This window comes from Aquarana catesbeiana, linkage group LG07, assembly GCF_042186555.1.
Source record: "Aquarana catesbeiana isolate 2022-GZ linkage group LG07, ASM4218655v1, whole genome shotgun sequence".
In the NCBI taxonomy this organism is placed as follows: Eukaryota; Metazoa; Chordata; class Amphibia; order Anura; family Ranidae; genus Aquarana; species Aquarana catesbeiana.
The window spans coordinates 257,449,770-257,475,886 of record NC_133330.1 but is presented as its reverse complement, the minus strand read 5'-3'; the positions used below and the strand labels follow the sequence as shown (position 1 = coordinate 257,475,886).

The 26,117-nt window shown below is 39.8% G+C and overlaps 1 protein-coding gene across 1 annotated transcript in view; it reads left to right on the top strand.

Annotated features, from left to right (window-relative positions):
* DNM3 (dynamin 3) overlaps window positions 1-26,117 on the top strand; it is a 572,551-nt gene that overhangs the window by 129,819 nt on the left and 416,615 nt on the right. Inside the window, exon 16 of the mRNA XM_073593228.1 lies at window positions 4,232-4,345. Within this exon, the coding sequence (XP_073449329.1) occupies window positions 4,232-4,345 (114 nt within the window). The remainder of the gene's footprint in view (window positions 1-4,231; window positions 4,346-26,117) is intronic.

Here is a 26,117-nt window from a genome sequence, read left to right as displayed (position 1 = left end):
TCGGAAAATCAGACCGTGTGTACGGGGCATAAGCCAATACCCCAACATAACCTGGGCTTGTAGTTTAATCCCTAAACTTTTATACCAACAAAAATCGCCTACGTGAGGCTCAGAGTTCCAGGCAAGACCCCTGATGGTGTCCGGCCTGTAACAGCAGCCAAGGGAGAGGGGATGTGTATCCCATCACATCCGGCGGGAGACTGGATAGTCCAGAGATGCCCGCCGCGGGCATGGTGTCATTATGGAGAAGGTATGTTGATTTGTCTTGCTGTAGCTCCCATTAGCTAGGATCAAATAAGATCAGGAGAGTGCATCGCCCCAAGTAGGGGTGTGAGCATCACCAGTCGCCCGCCATGGAAGGGACTTGCGGTAAGACTCTAGGAGCAACATGAGTCAGCAAATGGAAGGCCAGCCTACCTCCAGGGTAAATTCAGGGGTATGCCTAGAGGACATCCGGCTGGTCCCGCTAGGTGGTCACTAGGATAAAGCAGGATGTCGGACAGCTGGGTAGAGGAGTCCCCCTGCACGCCCCCTCTGCGGGAGAACTGCATTGCTCCACATGTTGTAATATGCTGAATTGATCAAGCATCCGTGAAACATGAACAAACAAACCTTGGAACAAAAGCAAAAGCCAGGATGAAGGTAAATGGGAGAGTAAGAACAAAGATTACTACAGAGATAGTAGCCAGGTTTCTGCCTCATGAGGGGATTTAAAAACTTCACCGAACCGCCTTGTTGAACTTGCATGCGACTTAGGTAGAACATGAAATATTTGATATCTAGTTCCTGTAGCCATCTTCTGACATCAGTGAATGTCTTGCAACGTCTTTGTAAATCCGCAGAGAAGTCAGGGTAAAGATGCACCACTGTATGCTCATAGGAAAGGGTGGGATGCTTGTGGGCCTCACTAAGGATGCGATCGCGGTCTCTTTAATTGAGAAACCTCACTAGGAAGGACCTCGGTGGAGCCCCAGGGGTGCCCCAGCCAGTTGGGACTCTATGGGCCCTTTCCACCACGTAGGTCGTGGGACCTCGGTCAGATTAAGAAGTGTCTTAAAGAAAGCCTCCGCAAATTCAGCTGGGTGGCCCCCCTCTGCCCCTTCCGGAAGACCCAGGACCCTGACATTATTCCTCCAGCGGTTTTCCACAGCATCAGATTTAGCCACCAGGGATTGGACGGTGCGCTGCAATGTGAGGGGGGCATCATCATGGCGGGCAGTGAGATCCTCTGTGGTAGAGATCCATGACTCGTCTCAGAAAGTCTGCCCCCGGGCAGATTTTATCCAAATCTGCCCTGTTGAGGTTACATTCCTCAGCCAGGTGAGCAATGTTTACCAGTAAGAGGTTCTACTCTGTTCTATGGCTGCAAGGATAACAGTGGTGTCACTTGTCTGTGGTGGCGCCTGTAGAGGTGGAGAGGCCGCCAGGTTCACTGCCAGTTCCATGTCTGCTAACAGCGCTCTAAATTGATCCAGAATGGTACTGGGACACTGGGCGGTCTGGGCGGGCTGTATGGGCGCCTTTTTGTTAGATGATTAGAGCTTTGAGGGCATGAGCAGGTGTTCTGGGGATTTTCAGGCTAAACTGTAGGATGGTGGAATTGGCAGACACCTGAGACTATTGCAATGCTGAGCTCCCCCTCTGAGGCCTAATGGGACAACCCCCAGATGCTGCACACCCTAACAGCCCCCTCCAGGGATGTTGCTTCAGGGATGGGAGTGTCAGAGTGGCTGCTCTACCCGCGGCACCAGAGCAAGGAGGATGCAGCAGGCTCCGTAGGCCTCAAGATGGCGGCGGGCAGCGCTTGCGTGGAGCCGGCCATATGGGACCATCCGACAGCCCCCCCGATGCTGTCCCCCTCCAGGGATTTTGCCACAGGTGTCGAAGTATGGGGCGGCAACTCTCCCCGCGAATTGCGGTATCAGAGCATGGAGGATGCAGGAGGCTCTGCAGGCCTCAAGATGGCGGCGGGCCGTGGATGTTTGGAGCCAGGAGTAGCCTGGATATTGACAAAGTTGGCCGGGGTCTGAAATTCAGGCTGCTGCTGAGGCAGGGGATGTTAAGGGACAAGCAGGGGAGCTGTACGGGCTCACCAGGATGCGCTGTGGGAAGGATGGCGACGGATTGTTGCAGGATTAACGGAGCTCTTCACCAGCATGTCCTCCTTGGCTCACATCCAGACATGCCCCTCCAAGAATGAGAAACTTTAATTAAAAAAAAAATATCAACTTTGGCACACAGTTGGCATTGCAACACAAGAGCAGTGACAGATTTTATGACACAGGTTATCTGTGTGATCACAGCTTGAGTCATAAATTTCCCCTTCTGCCTCTCTTAAAGTGGAACTTTACCCATACCAACCTGATAAAAAAAATACTGTTCTTTGGCAAGGAACATACATCCCACATTAATAATTATTCTACCAAAATTAGTGCGTCCTGAAAATTTCCTCCAGTATTGCTCCTGTTTCTGTCTGCTGGAGGCTGGCTTTTTGCTGAACCCCTAAGCCCCTGAGTAGCAGTAAATCTTTAGTCTGTCAGCAGATTGGCCTCTAGTGGCTTTGATTTTTGGCACAATGCCAGAAATAGAGAGCAGATGAGCATGTGCAGAGCAGGGCGAGACAGTGTATTACTGGATTTTAAACAGTATAGGCACCTTTTTTAATGTTTTACATATCTATACCTGTAAAACGGGCCAGCCTGAAGTGATCTAGCAGGACCTAATTTTCTGACTAAAGTTCCACTTTAAGAGAAGCATTGTGCTATGACAAAACTCGCCCCAACCATTTCCACTTTTTAGGTGTGCATGCGCTCTATGCAAAGTTTGATGCAGTTGTTTAGAAAACTGTTGCAGCTGGCTGTCCAGAATTACATGGGTTGTAAGCATACTCAAAGCCATTACTAATTTCTTTTTTAAATAACAGGCATCTTTGTTTGTGCTGGATGTGCATCAGATTATTAGTTTCCATAATCCTCTGCACAAGAAATCAGAGTACTGTAAGCCAGTAAGGCTCTACTGCTTTATACAGTTCTGTTATCTTTTTTTAGACTTTGGAGGCTTACAGGATGCAGAAAGCACAGGGTCATTCTGTCTCCTTAGTATGATCTGTTTTATTAGCACTCCATTAAGCAGGCTAGAGGTAAAGTTGAGACATGGGAAACTGCAGACTTTAAACAAGTGATAACACTCTCCCTGTTGTATAGCTTCAATTACAGAATTAGAAATATTTTTGTAGGTGTAGTATGCAATATTTGGGCATACTTAGGTGCAGGCAACCTTGTGTGCTTATTTGTATCTTGAGTCAGTTGCTGCTTACTACGGGAACCCCTGGATCCAAGCTGCACTTAACATTTGGCCAAATTAGAGCTACACCACTCCTTCCCTTTCTTTTACTATATAGTCAGTACTTTTTTTGGAAAACATGTCAAAGTGATCAGTAGGTCCAATAATATGGATTCCTGAGGTCATTTGAAAATTTCCAATTTTTGATAATGGCCTTGACCCAACTTCTTGAGCATCCCTATTGGTTATTGAGGCGACCCATAACATTTAAAGGGGTTGTAAACCTTCAAGATTTTTCACCTAAATGCAGTCTATGCATTAAGGTGAAAAACCTTCTGTAGTGCAGCAGCCCCCCAGAGCCCCCCTTTTACTTACCTGAACCCGATCGTTCTAGCGACAAGGACAAGCACAGCAGCTCCAGTCCCTGTCCTCATTGGGTAGATTGATAGCAGCAGGAGCCATTGGCTCCCACTGCTGTCAATCAAATCCAGTGACACGGGAGGTGGGGGTGGGGCCGAGTCCTGCGGTCTGAGTCAATGGATGCAACAGCAGGACTCGGGAGTGCGCCCACACAAGTGCCCCCATGGAATGCGGCTCTCCGTGGGGGCACTCGAGAAGAGAAGGAGCCAGGAGTGCAGCCGGGGGACCCCAGAAAAGGAGGATCGGGGCCACTCTGTACAAAACCCTTGCACAGAGGAGGTAAGTATGACATGTTTGTTATTTTGAAAAAAATTATAAAAATTTACCTTTACAACCCCTTTAGGAACCAATACAGAGTCTTGGAAGGTAGGGCCAACCTCAGCCATTATAGGAACACTTGAGAGTTGCATATTACTCAAACTACCTGTGTCTTAGATCTACTGATTATTAAAGTTACTCAGGTATGTAAGATTTATACTTAGGCATGCAAACTGAAAATTTTACATGCTCATGTACTTTTTCTGTGCAGGTTATTCGGAAGGGTTGGTTGACTATTAGCAATATCAGTCTTATGAAAGGAGGATCCAAAGACTACTGGTTTATTCTTACTGCGGAGAGCCTCTCCTGGTATAAAGACGATGAGGTAAATGAGATACATCAAGAAGAACTTTTTCAAAAATATAAAATGTGATTTCTGATGATTAATTTCTACCAGAGTGTATAAATTGTTAAGCTGGCCATACATTAATCGTTTTTTTATTTTTAGTCCAACCAGCGGGTTCAATGGAAAAAAAAAAAGCCTTGATTCCTCCATCCACACATTGTATGTAGATGGGAAATCACTCCCGCTGTGCTATTTTATTCTGATGGCGGGGCGTCTTACCCACTGTCAGAGCACAGTGGGTAAGATGGCAGCACTGATTTTTGGGGAAAAACAGAAGTTAGATCAACTTCTGTACAACCAGCTTGCCCATACATGAATCAAAATCGGGCTGATCTCTGCTGAACTGGCCGAGTTTAAATCAATGCATGGCTACTTTTAGGAGATCAGCGAGATCCAGTGTAAAGCAAAACCTTTTTATTTGTGGCCATGATTTGATCATTTGAGTTTTTTGGTCATTAAAAAAATCACAATAAAGATAGCACACACTTGAATAATCTGATTATAATTAGTAACAAAAATAGACACACTGCCAGCTATCAGGTTTTTGGAGGATTGTTTGATAGAATTGAATTTTTATCCAATTCTTGTGATGTCCAGAGATCTTTCCTAGCATTGCAGCTCTCATCAGACCAGGGAAATCTTCAATACTAAAATAAGAAAAAGTAGAGAGTGTCTGGGCCTAGTAACACCTTCTGACACCACTTAAATGTGAAAACATTATTAAAAAGGATTAAAATCCCAGGCATCGTGCTGTATCCTTTAAGGGGATTTTCAGTTAATATAAACTTCAAAATGGTTCATTTTACATGGACTTAACAAGTTGTATTTGTTAAGCAAATGGCATAGTATGATGCAGGGCCGGTACAAGGGGTGGATGGGCGGGGCTTCTGCCCTGGGCGCAATGTGGGAGGGGGCGCTAGGTTGTGAGCAGAAAAATCTGTCCACAAAATGTAGCTGTAAAACTTGTATGCCCCTGTTGCCTGCCTAAATCAAGGATTATGCGCTCCTGCTCACTCAGTGCACCCTTTTCCAAGCTCCCTTCTTGAGTTCCTATGAGTCTCCCCCCCTGGATCGGAGCTGGTACAGTCCCAGTGAAAGTGCATGTGGGCGGAGCAGGAAAAGAACCTCACATTGCAGCATCGATCTTTGGTTCCCGCCCAGCATACAGCAGAGCGCTCCTCCGGGGCAGAGTGCAGATGTGTAAATCAGGGATGACAGACTGGATCCTCTTCTACTGTGGGTGCTGACTGCTCTGCATTCCACACTGTGATTATAAACATGCCCTGTACTTTTCAGTGCAGGTTTATTGAAAGTGAAAGTAAAAGTAATTCTTGAACAGGTTAGGCATTAGTGTGACATTTCAGGTTCTACATATATGTAATCCACATACACATTATATCTTCTAAAAAGAATGATTTTTAATAAGATATAATGTGTATGTGGAATACATCTATGTAGCACCTGAAATGTCCCACTAATTCCTAACCTGTTCAAGAATATAAGCATTACACAGCAAAGGATGTGATTTCTTATCCCAGCCCAACTTCAAGAAAGTCCACTATTGCAGTGTGGGGGAGGGGGGAGAAGGTGGGTACTGTATAGTCTTTTTTTTTTTTTTTTTTTACACTTGAATCTATGCTTCAGCCAGCTCCAGTGCTCTCCTCCTGCCTATCACATATAGAGGAAGATTAACCCTGTATGGTCCAAAGTGGAGGCTGACACAGGAGCTGCAGGGGACCAGTAACAGAACTGCAGAGAGCCCGCTAAAGCAAAGAACAAGGTAAAACTGAGTACACAGATCAGAATTCAGCAGGGGCTGAATTTTTGATCGGTGTGTAACCCTCTCTGTTAGACAGAAACCGATTGTTATATCCACTTCTGGTGGAAATCCTTGTTCAATTAGCTGTTTGCAGTGCTGATCAGTGTATTCTGATAGGGGAGAGTCTTTGCTGTCAGAAAACATTGTCCCAGTGAGGGGGGATTCCCACACCCAACCCACTTGTGTGGATGGAGGAATCTGTCAGCCACTTGCTTGAGCCTCATCTCGATCTAGCAATGTGCACAAGAGCACTTGCTCTCTAGTGGACTGTTTGTATATAGTGCACTTTAATAGTACTTGTGTTTGATTTGCAGCACTGGGAGTTTGGTAGTAACTCCAAAACCAAATTGTGTAAAAATGAACCATAAGAATTTGACTAGGGGTTATTTGAATAGTTGGGAGTTATTCACGTTATATGTTATAGTATTTTACATTTTTTATTTACAGTACCAGGAGTGTGGTCTTAACTCCCTCACAAAATGTTTTTGCAGCACAGGGAATTTGGTCCCACATACATGTCATATGTAATTGAATATTTATGAGTTGTTCGCATTATATGTTTTGGTATTCTACCTATAGCACCGGGAGTCTGGGATTCGCCCCCTCACAATTTTGTTTGCAGTACTGGTTCCATATTTGGTTTTATTTTGGTTCCATATTCATGTGATATATATAATTCACTTGGTCATATTTGATAAATACACATACACTAAATTTGATATAACTTATAGGGGTACTGCTATGCACTAGGTTGTATATACTCCTGGTCTCTGTACTCTGCAGTTTACTGCTCTTGACTCCTGTACATTGTATATTACTGTACATACACCTTACCTCTGCACTCTGTATGTTTTCCTCTCCTAACTCCTGCACACTGTACACGCTGCTCCTGATCACTGTACTTTGCAATTTATCCAATCTTGACCTCTACTAGGGGGGGGGGGGCGCAGCTCGGCATGTTCGCCCTGGGGGAAACAAAGTCCTTCTGTCCCTCTTTCCTCCTAATTTGTCCCTCATTTTGGTCTGATCTATGTAGTTGTATAAAAATGGCACTTTTTATGTTTCAAAAAGTGTTTCACAGTCCTAAACCTTTCATCCAATTTCTAAATTGCTGCATTTGTAAATGTCAAAAGCCAGTATAAAGGAATAGTAGTGGTAAAAAAATAAAAAACTTGTGGGTTTAACTATTTTTTTTTTTGTATAATTCTCCGTTAAGGGGGCTAAACAGGGGTGTGTCATATGCCTGCATACTTTTGCTAATAGGTGTCCCTTATTCGCATCTCAGAAAGTTGGGAAGTATGGAGTGGTGATACTGCAAGAGGAAGCCAGGTGGCTTATATTGTCACTTTGCTTTTGTGTTTTGTGGTGTTGGAAAACCCTGCAAGGGTAACGCTGTAAGTTACATTTGAACTTTTCCTTTAAATAAAAGTAGGCCACAAGCCCTGGAACAGTATTTCCTGACTGGTCTATCTCTTTTCTCTCTCTCTTTCCCTCTCTCTTTCTTTCTCTCTTTCTCTTTCTCTCTCTCTCTCTCTCTCTATATATACACTATTCAAAAAAATTAAAGGAATACTTTTTAATCAGAGTATAGCATCAAGTCAATTAAACTCCTGTCATATTGATCTGGTTAGCTAAGTAGCACAGGGGGTTGTTAATCGGTTTCAGCTGCTTTGGCGTTAATGAAATGAAGAATAGGTATACTAGATGGGCAACAATGAGACGACCCCCAAATAGGAATGGTTTTACAGGTTGAGGCAGTCCCACTCCTCCTGGATGGCACATCAAAACGTGCCATTGCCAGAAGGCTTGCTGTGTCCCCCAGCACAGTCTCAAGAGCATGGAGGATATTCCAGGAAACAGGCAGTTACTCTAAGAGAACTGGACAGGACCCTAGAAGGTCCTTAACCCACCAGCAGGACTGTTATCTGTTCCTTTGTGCAAGGAGAAACAGGATGAGCACTACCAGCGCCCAACAAAATGACCTCCAGCAGGCCACTGGTGTGAATATCTCTGACCAAACAATCAGAAACAGACTTCAGGAGGGTGGCCTGAGGGCCCAACATCCTCTATTGGGCCCTGTGCTCACTACTCAGCACTGTGGAGCTCGATTGGCATTTGCCATTGAACACCAGAATTGGCGAGTCTGGCACTGGTGCCCTGTGCTTTTCACAGATGAGAGCATGTTCACTCTGAGCACATGTGACAGACGTGTAAGGGTCGAGAGAAGCCGTGGAGTACGTTATGCTGCCTGTAACATCATTCAGCATGACCGATTTGGTGGTGGGTCAGTGATGGTCTGAGGTAGCATATCCATGGAGGGACGCACAGACCTCTACAGGCTAGACAATGGCACTCTGATTGCCATTAGGTATCGGGATGAAATCCTTGGACCCATTGTCAGACCTTATGCTGGCTCAGTGGGTCCTGGGTTCCTCCTGGTACACAACAATGCCCGGCCTCATGTGGCGAGAGTATGCATCCAGTTCCTGAAGGATAAGGGAATTGATACTATTGAATGGCCCTCATGCTCACCTGACCTAAATCCAATAGAACGCCGCTGTGACATTATGGGGTTGATTTACTAAAGGCAAAAAAACTGTGCACTTTGCAGAGTGCAGTTGCCCTGTGCAAGTGCAATTACTCCAGAGCTTAGTAAATGAGGTAAGGCTTCACTTTGCAAAGAGTACCCAATCCCGTGCACAGAAAATGAAAAAAACTGCATTTTTGCTTGCACGTGATTGGATGATAGAAGTCAGCAGAGCTTCTGCTCATTTACCAATTACTGAAGCAACTGCTCTTGAAGAGGGCAACTGCATTTTGCAAAGTGCACAGTCTTTTTCTCTTTAGTAAATCAACCCCTATTTGTCAGTCCACCTGATGCCGCCAGGTTGCACCTCAGTCTGTTCAGGAGCTCAGTGATATCCTGGTCCAGATCTGGGAGGAAATACCCCAGGACACCATCCATCGTCTCATTAGGAGTATGCCCTGGTGTTGTCAGGCATGCATATAAATACATAGGGGCCACAAACTACTAAGTACCATCTTGAGTTGCTGCCGTGAAATTTCAGCAAAATGGACTAGCCTGCTGCATCATTTTTTCACTTTGATTTTAGGGGTGTCTTTGCATTCAGTCCTCTCTGTAGGTTTATAATTTTCATTTCCATCAAACTATGTGGCATCCTTTCGTTCCTAACACACTACCCAGTCCATATCAGTATAGATATCCAGCATGATATTTTTCCCCATTGAGATCTGAGTGTTCCTTTAATTTTTTGAGCAGTGTATATACAGTATATATACATATACATATACAAGACAATTTCAACATTTTAAATGGTGTGTTTTCCATAAACTCTTTTCCTCTTTAAAAACAGTAGATGAAGCATTAATAATGATGATGACAGCTGAATTTCCGGCTAGTTATTGGTAAAAGGCCAAAGAGACAGTTTCAAAAGAAGACAGTTTGTGCTCTATGCAAACGTCTTCTCTAAATACATACCACAGGTGTGGAGTCTATTATCCCAGAGAGTGCAGTCCGCTGTTTTATTCTGATTAGACATCTTTCCATAGTTTGTAGAACTGTGTGTAAAATATAGTAAACTAAATTTAAAAATAACCTCTCCTCCCTCACACTGCTCTTACCGCTCCTATTTTAGTTTAACAGAGTTCCGCACAATTAGAGGTTGTACTCATGAGCATCATCTGAGTATTCCTGCAGCTTTTCCAGAGACAGTGTATTGTATGTCACCATGCAGACAATGAATAATGTTGGCTTTTAAAAGCACTGTTTCCGAGAACTGCATTACATAGGACTAGTCATAGATGGGAGTGCTTGCAAGCATGGACCCTGTGTGCTGAAAATAAGAATGTTACAGTACAAGTCATTTATGAAAAAGGTCACTAACATAAACTGCGTACTCATAGCAGCCACCCAGATTCTTTGTTTCTTTTTTTGCAGTACTGCATTTGGATAATGAAGAGACATCTGATTGGATATGAAAGGCAATACAGGCTACTTCTTTTGCAGAAATTTTAAATGAGTAAGGGCCCACTCACTCTAGAATTTGCACATCTACTGCGCATTTTTACCTTGCATGTATGCATGGATTTGATATGCGCATCTACATCCAGTTGACACATGTTTTTCTATCAGCATTTGTCCTGTGAGGTCACTTCCTTCTTTTTTCTTTCCTGGGCTTCTATGTGCACTGTGATGCGTTGCAGTGCATTTGCATGCGTTTTTTGCATGTTTGCGGTGCAGAAAAACATAGCACTGCACTGCACTGCACTGCAATAATGTGAACTATTCCCATAGGATTACCATGCTTTTGGACGATCTATGCAGTTGGAGCAGACTAAAATGCATCCAACTGCATCCCGCTGCATTAGGTGTGAATGGGTCCTTAGCTTAAGCTTAGATGTGTGGTTGGTGGGGTGTTAAAACCCCTTGGTTGAGATGTGTTTTAGCGCCCCCAACTGTCCTCCTTGAGCTGCAATGGCAGCGGTTGGTGGTGTTCACATGTAGCAGTTGTTATGGTTCCCTTCACCTATCCAAAATATTGCCATTGGTGGGCAGCAAGCCTGCTGAACACAACCTATTCAAGCAAATGGGGAAATGCTGCAAACTCACTGCAAACGTGGAGCAGTTGTTCAGCAAAAATGAGCCTAAAACAGGTGGTGAGAAGGCATAATATTGCCTCCTCACCACCTGTCAATTGCCTCTGAAAGGTGATCCGAACACGGATCGTTCTTCAGAAGAATGGAGAGTTTTTTTTTTTTTTAACAAACAAAGGTGCTTTATTGTCATAAAAGGGTTAATTTACAGTATACCAGTTGACACAGTGCACAACACTACACATGAAGTAGACATAATTACTTAAATAAATCAGACTGTTGTGGGCATGGTACAGATCATAGTGCAGTAAGTACTAATACATTAAGGAGAATAAGTCCCCTAACATCCGTATTCTCATTCCCCCCCCCCCCAGTAACCTTATAGATACAGTATCGGAGGGTATTAGGAGAATATCCATGGAGCCCATACCTTCTCAAATTTCCATGGACAGCCCCGGTTCACATATGTGATCCTATACATGGGCATGGCTGCCTCGATCTGTGCTTCCCATGTGGGTAGAGATGGGGGGAGGAGTCAATCCATTTTAGGAGAATTTCCTTTTTGGCATAGAATAGAAGATAGGAAATGAGCAGTGTAAGATGGTGAGATCATTGCTCATCATCATGAACCCCCAATAGGGCAAGTTCAGGTGAGGCTAGAATGGACATTTGCAACCCAGAATTGATTTTGCTAAATACCGCTGCCCAGTAGGTCGTTATGATGGGACAGTCCCAGAACATATGGAAGAAAGTACCAATTTGAGTCTTGCTTTTGGGGCATATGGGGTCTCTATCTGGGAAGATACGATGGAGTCTCTGAGGAGTATAGTAGATCCTGTGGAGGAATTTAACCTGAATTAGTTTATCTTTAGGTGCTATTACTAGCTTAGGGCCGTAGTCAAGACAGTCCTCCCATCCCTCTTTATCTAGTGATGGTATGTCTCTATGCCATATTTCCCAAAGTTTCTCTATCTTGGGGGAGTCTTTGCCTAGGAGTGCACTATATAGGTAGAGAGAGGTTTAGTAAGGTCCCCAGGAGTTAGGAGTTCCTTGATGGGATCGGCTTGAAGGAGGGGTTTTTGAGGGAACTGGGCCCTAGCCGCATGCTTGAGTTGTAGGTATCTAAATCTCATCCATTGGGGTAGCTGGTATGTAGTCATTAGCCAGTCAATACCCTTAATTTTCCAGCAACCCTATGTTTCTGAAGTGCAGTAGCATTAGAAGAGGCCACATAGGCTGTAACTACTTCCTTAGGTTCCATTAACATGTGGCGTCTCTGGAATGTGTGACAAAGCTAACTGGGCTGCAAACACGCATCGCGCTTGCGGTGCCATTAACTTTTAATAGCACTCCAAGAACGAGTAAAACATGCATGCTTGCCATGCAATTTTAATGTGCATCAAACACGCTACAAATGCGCCAAAACATGTGGTGAAACACTGCGCCACGCCAAAAGGTTTTGGAGCTTCTTCGGGGCTGCCCTATTGCAACGATACTCAGCAAGCAATAGCAAGCATTCGCTGAGCGAATCTCTGTGTGACCTCCAGTGGAATTGCTGGATTTTTATGAAAAGGTGTTTCATTTCAATGGTTGGTAAGATTGCCGTTCTGCCAGTGAACTGTCTAATCGGCGGGTGCAGGCAAACATCTAGTCCGCGGTATACCTGCTGCTGGGCTCCTGCTTTGTGTGATCACAGCAGGGGCGGGTCGCCGGTGGCGCACGCCCCAGACTTGAAAGTGTGAGATTACGCAGTATACAGTGCCTTGCAAAAGTATTCACCCCCTTGGCATTTTTCGTGTTTTGTTGCCTCACAACCTGGAATTAACATGGATTGTTTGAGGATTTGCATCATTAAATTTACAGAACATGCCCACAACTTTGAAGATGTTTTTTTAAGCAAACAACAAATAGGATAAAATAACAGAAAAATTAAATGTGCATAACTATTACCCCCCCAAAGTCAATACTTTGTAGAGCCACCTTTTGCGGCTATCACAGCTCCAAGTCGCTTTGGATAAGTCTCTATGAGCTTGCCACATCTTACCACTGGAATTTTTGCTCATTCCTCCTTGGAAAACTGCTCTTCAAGTTGGATGGTTTGTGCTTGTGAACAGCAATCTTTAAGTCTGACCACAGGTTTTCTATTGGATTGAGGTCTGAGCTTTTACTAGGCCATTCCAACACATTTACATGTTTCCCCTTAAACCACTTAAGTGTTGCTTTAGCAGTGTGTTTGGGGTCATTGTCCTGCTGGAAGGTGAACCTCTGTCCTAGCCTCAAATCACACAGTGGTACAGGTATTTCTCAAGAATTTTTCTCAAGAATATCCCTGTATTTAGTACCATCCATCTTTCCTTCAACTCTGACCAGTTTCCCAGTCCTGACTGCTGAAAAACATCCCCACAGTGAAACATGGTGGTGGCAGCATCATGCTGTGGGGATGTTTTTCAGCAGTCGGGACTGGGAAACTGGTCAGAGTTGAAGGAAAGGTGGGTGGTGCTAAATACAGAACTCTGCAGCTCCTCCAGGGTTACCTTAGGTCTCTGTGCTGCCTCTCTGATTAATGCCCTCCTTGCCTGAGTTTTGGTGTGCGGCCGTCTCTTGGCAGGTTTGCTGTTGTGCCATGTTCTTTCCATTTGGTTATGATAGATTTGATGGTGCTCCTAGGGATCATCAAAGATCTGGATATTTTTTTATAACCTAACCCTGACTTGTACTTCTCAACAACATTGTCCCTTACTTGTTTGGAGAGTTCCTTGGTCTTCATGGCAGTGTTTGGTTAGTGGTGCCTCTTGTTTAGGTGTTGCAGCCTCTTGGGCCTCTCAAATAGGTGTGTATATGTAATGACAGATCATGTGACACTTTATGTGACTTCTGAAGGTAATTGGTTGCACCAGAGCTTTTTATGGGCTTCATAACAAAGGGGGTAAATACATACGCACATGCCAATTATCATTTTTTTCCTCTGAAAAATAGTTTTATGTATATATTTTTCTAATTTTACTTCACCAACTTGGACTATTGTGTTCTGATCCATCACATATAATTCAGATAAAAAAAAAAAAAAATTAATCTAAAGGCTATAATGTAACAAAATAGGTAAAAAGCCAAGGGGGGTGAATACTTTTGCAAGGCACTGTATGTACGGTGGGCGGTCTGCAAATGGTTAAAGCTACATCCTTGCTACTAGGCATTGAGCTTTTTCTTCATTGATGCGCTTACCCAACATGTGTATGAGTATTTATTGTCTGTACATAAGGGAAAGTTTTACAGATAAGTAGGTAAGATTTTTTGTCATTCTTTATTTTGGAATTTTTGGGGGGAAGTCTTTCTGTAGTCAGCTAACAAAACACAGTAAAAGTCCCCTATATGACTTCAGAGTATGGGGTATATTCTACATACCAATCTGACACTTGAATGTACTGCATCTTGCATAATTACAGTAAAAATGGTTTCTAGGTGGAAACGACATATCATATTTCTGAGTCAACACCGCACAGGGGTGCAAAATCTGGTGCACCTGTGCATGGTAGCCAATCAGCTTCTAACTTCAAGGATAAGTTTTCCTTTAGTAACATGTTACATATTACACCCATATTCAAACAACCAGACTGCCCCCTCCTATTCCCCGATCTGACAGCTAGCGGAAATATTACCCCCCCACGCTAGCTGTCACAAGTTAAAAAAAAAACATGGCTGAGTGGGGCTCCGTAGTATTCTGTGAATGGAAAACGACAAGGTCCGGCAGCCTATGTGGTTGTCAGCTTGTGGTTTTCAATGAACCACCACGGCATTGTGGAGCACTGTGGTAGTTCGTTCTCTCTTCCTGTCAGATTGTATCTGCTTGCCTGTATGGGATACACACAGATACACTGACAGTCTGCAAGAGACCTGCATGGCAGCAGCGATCAGCAATGCTTTAGAGGCTCTAGAAGCAAAAAATAATAAATGTACATTTTTTTACCTGCAAAAAAAATGTGCTTTTATTTTTTGTTAAAAGGTGAACTTATCCTTTCAGCTTTTTCAATTAAGCTTTAACAATAAAACCTGGAAGCTGATTGGTTTCTATGCAGAGCTGCACCTGATTTTGCACTCTCCAGTTTTTGTAAATCCAACCACCAGTGCAATGTAGTTAACATTTGTGGAGCATTTTGGAGAAATACTACTCATTAATGTGATAATTGAGTTACCATTAAACTACCAACTAACTGGATACGTGCTAACTGGAAAATATAGCTGATAGAGACAGCACTCCAGTATATTTGCTTTGCATCTCAATGCTACGACCTTTGTAACACGTGTGTGATTACTTATGCTCCAGTCGTGTATGTGACCCATTCCCTGACTTAAATAAAAAAGGAAGTTGTCCTTTTCCTTTCCAAGTTGTTTTCCTATTCCCTGGAGATTGCATAGTGTAGCTTCTTAAACCTAGGGAGCAGAAATTGTGTCAGCCAGTAAATATCAGAAAGACCTCCGTGATGTTACGCTTACCGCTGGCTTGGTGCAGTGGGGTAGCGCTGATTCTTCTTTTTACAGACCACCTCTGCTCAGACTTAACAACAGTTAACTTGATTATAAGGATTAAATAGTAAAGTATGTTCTGATTTGCTTAAGGCACTTATTTTGTGTGCGTTTGAAATACCATAGTTATAAATTGGTATATTGCTCTGCGTCACAAGCAATAATGCAGTATGTATTACTCGTTATGTAATTTGCCTTTATTGTGCAAAAAAAAAAAATTCTAAAAGGAAAAAGGTTTTCCCTCTTTAAAAATGTATTAAGCAAGATTTACAGTATTTGCAGCATAGAGCTCACTGCTTGCTTAACTATGTTTTAAATCTAAACACTAACATAATTAAATAGCTATGCTCGGCCAAATTGGATGTGGGAGAAAATTCCTTCTTAATTCCTAAAGGCCACACAGATTTATCCCCAAGCATTCTCTATGCATTGTTTTTTTTAAATGAAAAAATAAAATGTCTGCATTTATCTGGAATACATTTACATGATGTCGTGAGTTTTCCAGTTGGAATTTGAAAACGAGACCATCTGGTGTGTAGCGTTTGTTACCCTTTCTGCAAACAGAGGGCCCCCAAAGAGCCATGAAAATAAAGGCTCTGTTATGCTTTAGCTGTCGCTCATAACCCTCACCACTGGAATGAGCCCAATTAAGGAGGCTCTCTGCTTGCTTCGGCTTTCTTTCTTACATTAACCCTCTCTTTGCTGGAAAGCTGCACCTTAGGAGTGTTGTCTTGCAGATCTTTATGTTACAAATGTAAGGATTATTATGTTTATTCTTTTTTTTTTTTTTTAGATTTTATTCACAATAATAATTTATTTACACAGTCACTCACTTTCAATTACTTTCCAACTCAGACGGTCGCACACTCATTCATTCATGAGTTATACCTTTGTTATAACAATTTTTTATATATAAAATAAGTTCTGATTGTTCATCTTGGTATTGTGAATGTCATTTAATTCATTTATATCATGTATTTCCTACTGTTCTATTATATAAATATTTTCAAAACCATCAAAGTTTTCTCCACAGTTCACGACGTTCACAGCGACAAGCACAGTTTGCAAAGATAGATAATTTATGGCTAGGTCTTGGGTTGGCTTTGTAGATCACGTATAAGTATAAGATCATCTTCTAGTAGTATTTCATTCTATTAGTGGTATAACAGTTTTAATTGGCATTAAAAGGTTGGCTTTCTTTCTTTTCATTCTTGAGTTATCAGGGATTGAAGGGTGGATGGGGTAGACTTACTCTTCCACTGCCTTTTTGCACCTTTTGGTGATTCCACTGGAAAGATCTCCCCAGTGCAATTCTTAGGTCATCGGATTCTGGCTCCAACGTCTGCAACAGGAGACGACGTAATGCTACTGCTTTTTCGTAGTTTGACTAAGCTAATTAGCCAGTGGGGGAATGTGACCATTTGCAGTGGTTCGATAGACCTGGCAGCTCATGTTCTGACATTATGAAGATGGAGCCATTAAAATGGAATTTTCCTCCCACTAGTACTTTAGGGAAATAAAATGTGTGGACTCACCTTTTAGCTAAGGTGTCATTCACACCAGCACTTCTGGGTTTAGCTTTTCTAAATGCAATAGAAGTTATCTGGGAAGTATAAATAGCTTTTATGCCTCCAGACCACTTTTTCCTGCATTTAGATGTTGCTGCTTTATAGCTGGTTTAGCCACGTTTAGGTCCTTTAGACACGTTTAGTCACGTTTACCAGCATTTACATACATTTAGAGTTTCTAATTGGATCCTGGCTGCACATAATCCTATTTTAAAAGCAGCTAAACTGAACACCTAAATACAGATAAATGTACAGGGAGGGATTTACTAAAACTGGTGCAATCCGAATCTGGTGCAGCCGTGCATGGTAGCTAATCAGCTTCTAACTTCAGCTTGTTCAATTAGGCTTTGGAAATAAGACCTGGAAGCTGAATGGCATCATCAAAAAAACATTACATGTATTTATATGTGTTTAGAAATGTTATCTAAATGCATATAAACATAGGCTTGACAATGCCAGTGTGAATGAGGTGTACTGTGTGCAAATATTAAATGTATTTGCAGTATCTAAAGTTTGCTAAAGGATCAATGCAAGTCTATTCAGAAGCCACACTAGAAGCATAGACAAATGAAAGCAAAAGACCTTAAAGGCTAAGTTCATCTTTAGGGACATGTTACACTCATATTTAGGGTGCAGCATGTAACATGCTCTTATGCAGCAACCTCCCTCCACCAGTGCTCCCTGCTTTGTGACAGTGGGTGAGGATCTTCCTTCTGTACCCACTGTCACATTTTGAAAATAGTGTGGCCATGTGGGAGGAGCAGTTTCCTGTGAATTAATTAGACTACAGGTACCGTCACCCATTGCAGCTTACAGCTTGTAATTCTCAATGAACTGTGAGGGGGCGCTGGTGAGCACTCGTAGTTCATTGATCTTCCTGCCATTCAGTAACTGCCTGCCTGTATCAGAGGTATGGGCAGACAGCTTACTGAGATTATGCAGGATCCAGGCATTGTACCCACAATCTGCTAATGGCGGGTGCAATGCTTTAAAGGCTGCAGAGTAAAAAAAAAATAATAATAAATGCATATTTTTTTACCTGCAAAAAGATATGCATTTATTTTTTTTTCAAAAAAGGTGAACTTATCCTATAAAACTAAGACTAACTAGCATAGAACAATATGGTGAATTTAAAGACTAGCACTACTAAAAAAAATAGCTTTACAAAGCTAATAGCTGTTACAAAACCCTTTCTATTCTATCCAGTTCTGCTTTTCTGGATTTTTAGCAATGGATAAAAATAACTTTCAAATGCGGCTTAGAACGTGTATAATACATTACATCCAATACAGTAACATCTAACAAAGCAGTGCAACAACATCAGAAAATTTGTTTTTATTGCTGGCCTCTGTTTAAACTATTCAGCTCAGATCTCACGAGACCATATAGGAAATGCATTAGAACTAGGAAAAAGGTCAAGTACATGTTATTTTTCCGTCGACAGATTAAAACCAATCGTTGCTATGCCGTAGATGCAGCTGATGCTGTGGTACTGTATCTCAAGATGTGGTTGCTATAGATTTCCAGAGCTGCGCTGCCATTGGCTGGTAGTCACTCAGGCTGGGTTGTCATGTGACTGCCTGTCTGTGCCTGCTGTACAGGTGAGAGGATGTTCTGCACAGCAAGTGTAGACAGGCAGACACATGACAACTCCTTCCAGCCAATCCCACGATTCCATCGGCACAGGCTGATAAGAAGGAGCCTGCATCTCCTTTGGATTTTGTTGTATGCAAGGTGAACATGGTTGTACAAAAGAATATACGGTTCAAGACATAAAATTACAATCATTACAGTTTGCAACTGTTCATTATGCTTTATTCTATTCCATAAAATACATGTAATTACAGATAATCCAATATTGAATATGTCGGCTTGTCCTTAAACATACAGCACCACAAAGCTCTCGTTCAATGTACTTACAATTTACTATTTATTGAAATCAGAAATTTACTTTGGATATGAACATGGGAAAAGCTGAAATAAATACATACAAATAAATATTTATTATTATTGGATAAGGCAAACATACAGTATACCTGTGTTAATATATCTATAATAATGTGTGTCTATATGTGTGTGTATAGTGTGTGTATATATATGTATGCAAATAAGTGTTATTGGTGTTCACTGTTTGTAAGCGTATACCAATAACCTTTTAAAGCAGTTTTATGCTTGCAAAATCTGGAAAAAAAAGAAATGTCTGTATTTTAAATGTTTAGTAGCAACAGAGAGTAAAAAAACATACTCTGTGATATATTATAAATTCATATACAATATATGCATGTATGTATGTATATAGGTAAAGATCGATCTATCTATCTATCTATCTATCTATCTATCTATCTATCTATCTATCTATCTATCTATCTATCTATATCTATCTATCTAGATATAGATATCTAAATATATAGATATATATGGTTTGACCTTGTTGCATGCTACTGTAATATGACAGTGTTAAGAATTCTATATTAAATTATATCAAGGTTATTAGATTGAAATATAGAGGAATAACTGATTATATTTTGTACTGTTTTTAGGCTCGTACACATGCAATTGTTTAAATATTTTCTGCAATATGGTGTGAAATGTAGAGAGTAGTCATGTTAGCATTAACAGGCTAAGGTGGCATTCTCGGTATTTGTACTAGCTATAGTGTAAAATTAGAAATGCTTTAGTCTACAATAGTTGAAAAATCAGTCAATACAAGCAAGATTAGTTAAAAAAAAAAAAATAAAAAAAAAATAGATTATTATTTTTGGGAAAAAAATATAATTGCAAGCATTACACTGAATAGTAGCGATTTTTTAATAGTCACCATGTTTCACGGCATGTTTCCTCCATTTAGTAACTGTACCTACGTATCAATTGTGTCAAGCTGCCCATACATCTGTTAAATAAATTATGGGCATGGCACAAGATAAGTAGGCAGAGTATGTCCATTTTCCATGTGCTGGTTTAACTGTATACAAATGTTCATCATTTAGACGGTTTCAGTGTTTATTTGTGTAGCATATGATTTATTTGTTTTCCTTCTTTTTCATAGCAAATGTATTTTCTTCACACTGTGTGTGGTCTGCCTGCTGTGTTAATAAGAGTAGTTACCTGAAGTTTTTTTTCTCTCTTTGTATAAACATCTTTATAATGGTCTAGAAGGCCAGCTCCAGACAGGAAGCTCTTTGGCCCTGTTAACAGATGGGGAGCATGAGAGAGACATATGGAAGTCTTCTTTCTCTTGAAAGCTGACTTCCCGTTACAGTTAAAGTTGTTGTTTTTTTGTGCCTGTGGTCTTTTGCACAATGATATTTAAAGAATAAAATAATGAAAAAATGTATAATTGTTTCCTCCTTCCCAAATGTTTCCTTTTCATGGTCTGTTAAAATATTGTTAGTAGCAATTAGGTGAGGATCAAAAATACCTCTTTATCTTATTCAGTATTAAGTATGTTTTTATGAATGTGTGTGTATATTTGTGTAGAAACTACTACAAACTGTCTAATATATATATATATATATATATATATATATATATATATATATATATATATACCATATATATATATACCATATATATATACCATATATATATATATACATATATATATATATATATATATATATATATATATATATATATATATATATACTATATTATATATTTTCTTTACTTAAGGATTGTAATTGGTATTCTAAAAGTTTAATATCATTGAAAAAAAATCTAAAAACTTAATGTATTAATACTGCCAGGAGTAGTAATAACTGTCAGTCAGTTTCATCCAGAGCCATTGCTTATTGTTGTTAGCCTGTTATCTATTATTATCTAGTATTATGCAGGCTGTGTAACCTAAGACCAGCCCACTTGTATGTGATGCTTGTTTTAGCTACTTTCATTATTTTAAATTATATAACCATGATTTCTTAGATTTTTGGCTAATCTATGAAAAAAACTATAACACTACGAGTGCTACAGTTTCACAATAGTTTATTCAAGGTGAATATTAAAATAATTTAGAAGAGAAAATGTTTATCTAAAAGGAATGGTTCCTGTCCAAAAACATTTATTTTGATGGTTTATAAAGTGTAAGCCAGAAGTTAAGTCTATTAATAGGCTTAATATAACAAAGGAGATTGGGTGGCATATTAAGTATTTAAAGCTGTAGGTAAAAAAAAAAAGAAGCAGGGAGATAGATAGATAGATAGATAGATAGATAGATAGATAGATAGATAGATAGATAGATAGATAGATAGATATGTGTGTAGACTTTTATATCTCTCTGTAATTGTTGTATAACACTTAGGCTGGCCATAGATTATACATTTTTCTGGTACGACTTTCCTTTAGATTTACCAAAACCATATAATATGAGGTCAAACCTTAAGGGCTTTCAATGTGTATGCAGTCAGACAGGCCCTTGCACTACATAGTTGAAGGTAAATCTAAAGGAAATTGAATAAGAAAATTGTATAATGTATGGCCAGCTTAAAGCTTTTAAATCCCTGTATGGGATGTTGTGCAGTTAGATGTGCTATTATAATGAAAAAAGATACATGACATTTTATGAAGTTACAAGTGTGTAATGTTTTACAGCTCCTGTTTTATTCATAGCAATGGTAACTTTTTACTGTACAAATCTGTCATTTTTTGTAAAATTTATTTTTGATGATTAATATATAAAAAATAGGTACCCTTGTATGTGTACTAGTTTATTAGTATACTAGTATTATTATTTGCTATAGTATGGTACAAAAATCACTTATATCCAAATCCTAGAACCAAGAAGATAGCTTTCTAGAATTAAATTTCAGTGTAAATTATGTTTTTACATTATATACAGTTTTTACTGCATTAGTAGTGTGTATGTGTATGTGCGTATATGTTTATACTGTATTAGTGGTATGTATGTGTATGTATGTATATGTGTGTGTATATATATATATATATATATATATATATATATATATATATATATATATATATATATATATATATATAATCAGATGTCAAAATAGGGTAGTAAGTAATCACTGCATAAATAGATTAATTGTTATTGTACTTAAATAGTTAATTATTATTGTACTTAAAGCTTTTTTACATCTATTCATATGAATTTCTCTCCATTTCCATAGTGGGTGAGAAGGGTCTTTTATATAAAAAATATCTACTTCTTCACTAAGAAGTTCAAGTAAATTTAAAACACAAGAATTATGGCCTACTGTTGTGTGTCATAAATTTCACATTTTGTGATGAGCAAATTGGTTAGCTAATAATGTTTAATTGTTTTGTGTTTGTTGCCATGCTATAAAAAGGTTAGTTTATCAGTCAGTCTGCATTAAATTTGTATTTGTCTTATATTAAATAACTTCATATTTGCCATTTTTTTTAACTAAACTATTTTATAATCTGTTGCACAAAATGTAAGATCTAGCATGTAGTGAAGGAAACATATTCCCATGAAGTATGTATTATACAAAGGACAAACAACCAGGGTTTTTGTGAGCTTACTCAGACCTTGGTTTACATTACATAGCAAGACAATATAATTTATCTGTGACTGATTCAGCCCTTACCATTTCCCATCTGTTCTTGTGACAGCTCTGCTGTCTTCAAGACATAACAGTTTGTGCAGTTGTCAAAAGATTTCCCTGGGAAAACATCATTAATAGTGCCCACACTAACCTTTATGCTGCTGGAAAGATGAAAGGAGTTTGCGATACATTCATTGCATGGTAGGTTTTCATGTTTCCAGTAGTTTTACAGCAAGAGCTGAATCAGCAGAGATAAAAAGTTCCTGAACTAATCAATATTTTTTTTTTAACTTTGTGCAGTAACACTTGAGAAATAAAACTGCACGTAGTTAATGTGAAGTTCTAGCACATTTCTGAAATAAGGTACAGTACTGTATAAGCATTAAATTCAGTTGTCAACATCTTCATACAATTTCCAGGGACACGTTGCTGCAGAGGTGGCGTTCCAAATCCTGTTATTATTACTGCATAACAGTGTCCTAGGAAGATAGCGCACTACAATGCATCATGGGATATACACTTCTTTCTTGCATTTCAAATACATTTTCTAAAAATATTAACTTAAAAAGGCAACAAACTAGAAAAGATCATTGAAAATTATTGTAACATTTGAAAAAAATGGAATTTTATTTTAACATTAACTAAGATTCAAAATAAAAAAAAAAGTTGGGACAAAACTGTCCAGTGACAAACCTCAGATACCCAGGCATGTCTCTAAGTGATGGCAACTAAAGTAACAAAAGTAAATTAACAGTAAGACAAAAAACTAAATGATCTCTGTCCAATTTTTTTGACATGCCCCTTTGTTTCTAATTACTAATCAGTTTACTTTTCTTACTTCACTGCTGTTAAAAGTTGTCTGCTAAAGTCATATCTAGTTGACTCCCCAGCTGCAGCAGATAAGAGGCATGATACTGGTGCTGCAGGCAGACACTATGAATCTAATTCCAGTAATGTTACTGGGCAGGGGTTCATCCAACGTTAGGCCTTACCAGTATGCCTTTCCCTGCACCACTGCGGAGTCCTTCTGTCCATTCTGTCCCTTCTTAGCGTTTCCTATTTCCCTATGTGCAAAACCTGCGAAGAGAAACACTTCATATAACAAGCTTGAAAGGAGGAACACTAAGTCACCCTTCTGTGGCATCAGCAACCTGTGTCCCCCCTTTTTAATCCATGTCGCTGCTGTCCCATGCCCAGTCTAACCAATGTGCAGACTACTGTACAACAGCATTGTCCTGAACAGGTAGTCTGAACACTGGGGCGACGGAGCAGGCTTTCTCCGGAATACCAATTTTCACGTTTTTGTTTATGGTAAAAAATCCTTCAGTCTTCTTTGGTAACATTTTCCCATTTGCTGGTTTTGCCCATAGGTTGGAGAGCAAAGCGGAAAAAAAATAGTCCTCCTTTTTTTGGTACCCCTCAGATTCTACCAGCGTTGACAAACAGAGTCACAGAAAGTGTTCTGATTTCCAGTCTTGACGTGGCACATTTGCAGCAGACTGGGGATCTGGCAATGAATTTAGGACCAGGAAAAGGGGGAGGGCAGGGCCTGAGAGTCCATATATGGGATGATGTCACCCTTGGGAGGTTTGGGTATGCACTGTGCTAGAGGAGAGACAGCTAGAGTTGCTCGTGCTAAAGACATAGGTCTGTGTATAAAATGGTACCAGATGTTTTAGTGTAATGTTAAGCAGTCATTTCATCTTGCAGCCAGTTTTTTTTTTCTAAGTAGAGCTAGGCAGGAAGTGGGCCCCAGAATGGAAAAGCTGTGCTAGAAAATAAATAAATAAATCCAAGCTGTAGTTAAAGTGAAGCCAACTGAAAGTGAAGGGATATGACCCTAACTTTTAGCATTGTTTGAAATGAATACGAGAGGAAGAAATACATGGTTTGTTTTTCTGTTATAACATTTCTTAAGCTAAAAAAGTCATAAAACCCAGCAAGAAAAAAAAAAAAGGGACTGTCGCGTACAGTATATGCTTTTGCACTGAATGAGTTAATTCTCAGTATGTTTTTCTATTTTATCTTGTGGATGAATGCTGTGTCTCCTTTTTTTTTCCCGTCATCCTTTTTCCTCTAGTATTGCAATTGCCAGCAGTGTGTAGGCTGCTCTGCTAGACCTGAGCAGTAATTACAGCCACTTCCTGAAAACGAAGCCCCCATGATAAGTCTAGAGTAATGGTCTTTGTCATGGCCTCCACGTGAGTAATTAGTTCCACATGTGGCTTCCCCACTCTGTTCTTCCCCCTCTCTCAATAAAGCCTCTAGCTGTTTAGGCTAGCTGATGGCCAAATAGTTTTCTCTGGATGAGGACCATAAAAAAGCATTAAAGATTTTGCTACAGTCTTACCCATTAAAAAAAAGTGGTTCCAATTTCTTAATAAATTGTTTCTGCTGCTTAAAGACTATACCTGTTCTGCACAGTCTCACCTTTGAATTGATTTTTTTTTACCAGGCTAGTCAATGGCCAACAGTAAAACAATCTCACTAAAATGTGTTTTTTGTTTCCCTGCAAAGCATTCCATTTACAAGACAAGTACGAGTTTTGATATATTTAATATAAACTGTGCAGTTACTCATTTGATTTTAGCCCCAAGCTTCACATTTCCTCAAGTAAAAAAAGCTTCAATAAATTGAACAACAAAAAAAAAAAAGGGTAAAATAACACTGCAGTGTTGAAAAATGCAAGGGACGTACAAACAAAGGTTTACATTCAAATGACATCTAACGTGAAACAATAGTACACATTTTCAACACATGCATGAAATAAAGAAGCGATTTTACAATTATGTATAGGTATCATTTTAGAAAGTAAAGTTATTGGTACTGTCAAATGTTGTTTCATTGCACGTTTGACAAATTCAAGAGCCACCTGCTGAGCCTGCCAGATCTGTCTCTTAATATATACTTAACTTGTTTTACATCACTCATTTTGAAAGTGCTCATTGATGGAATTCAATTACTGTGGTAAACCTACAAAAACAGATTTTTTTTTCTTTGATTTTGGCAATCTAATTGGACTACAAATTATTCATATTGTTACCTAAGCTATAACAATTCATATAAAGTTTGAACTCTTCGCTGAGCTCCTTTTTAATTGTACTCTGGAAAAAAATAGTTTGAAGCACACCTTGCAATATTATAAAAATGAAATATTAAAGCAGTATTAAACCCAAAAGCAAACATCTATTTTATTACAGTTCACAGATTCTTAGATGTGGTGGCTGCATTAGTTTTCTTTTTAGGCTTTGTTTCTTCTATTTATCTAAAGATCCTGCTAGTAAGTCTGTTGTTTTTCACTACATCTGCTGGACAACAAGCTCTCCAGGTGATGTACCATTTACCGGGCTGAGACAAAGGATTTACCACCTACAAGGATGCTTACAATGATCAGATATATTGTTTATGTACAACCTCAAGGCTGGCCATACATGTTCAGTTTTCTTGTACAATTTTCATTTAGATTTACCAAAAACCATATAATATGAGGTCAAAACTAAACACTTTCAATTGTATCCAATTAGGCAGGCCTTGGCACTACATAGTTGAAGGTAAATCTAAAGAAAATTGTACAGAAAATCGTAAAATGTATGGCTCCCCTAAGGCTCGGTTCACACAATTGTGACTTGAAAGTTGTGCGACTTTACCAGGTGATTTCCTGGCAATGCGACTCGAGTACTACTTTGATGTGACTTTGAAGCGAC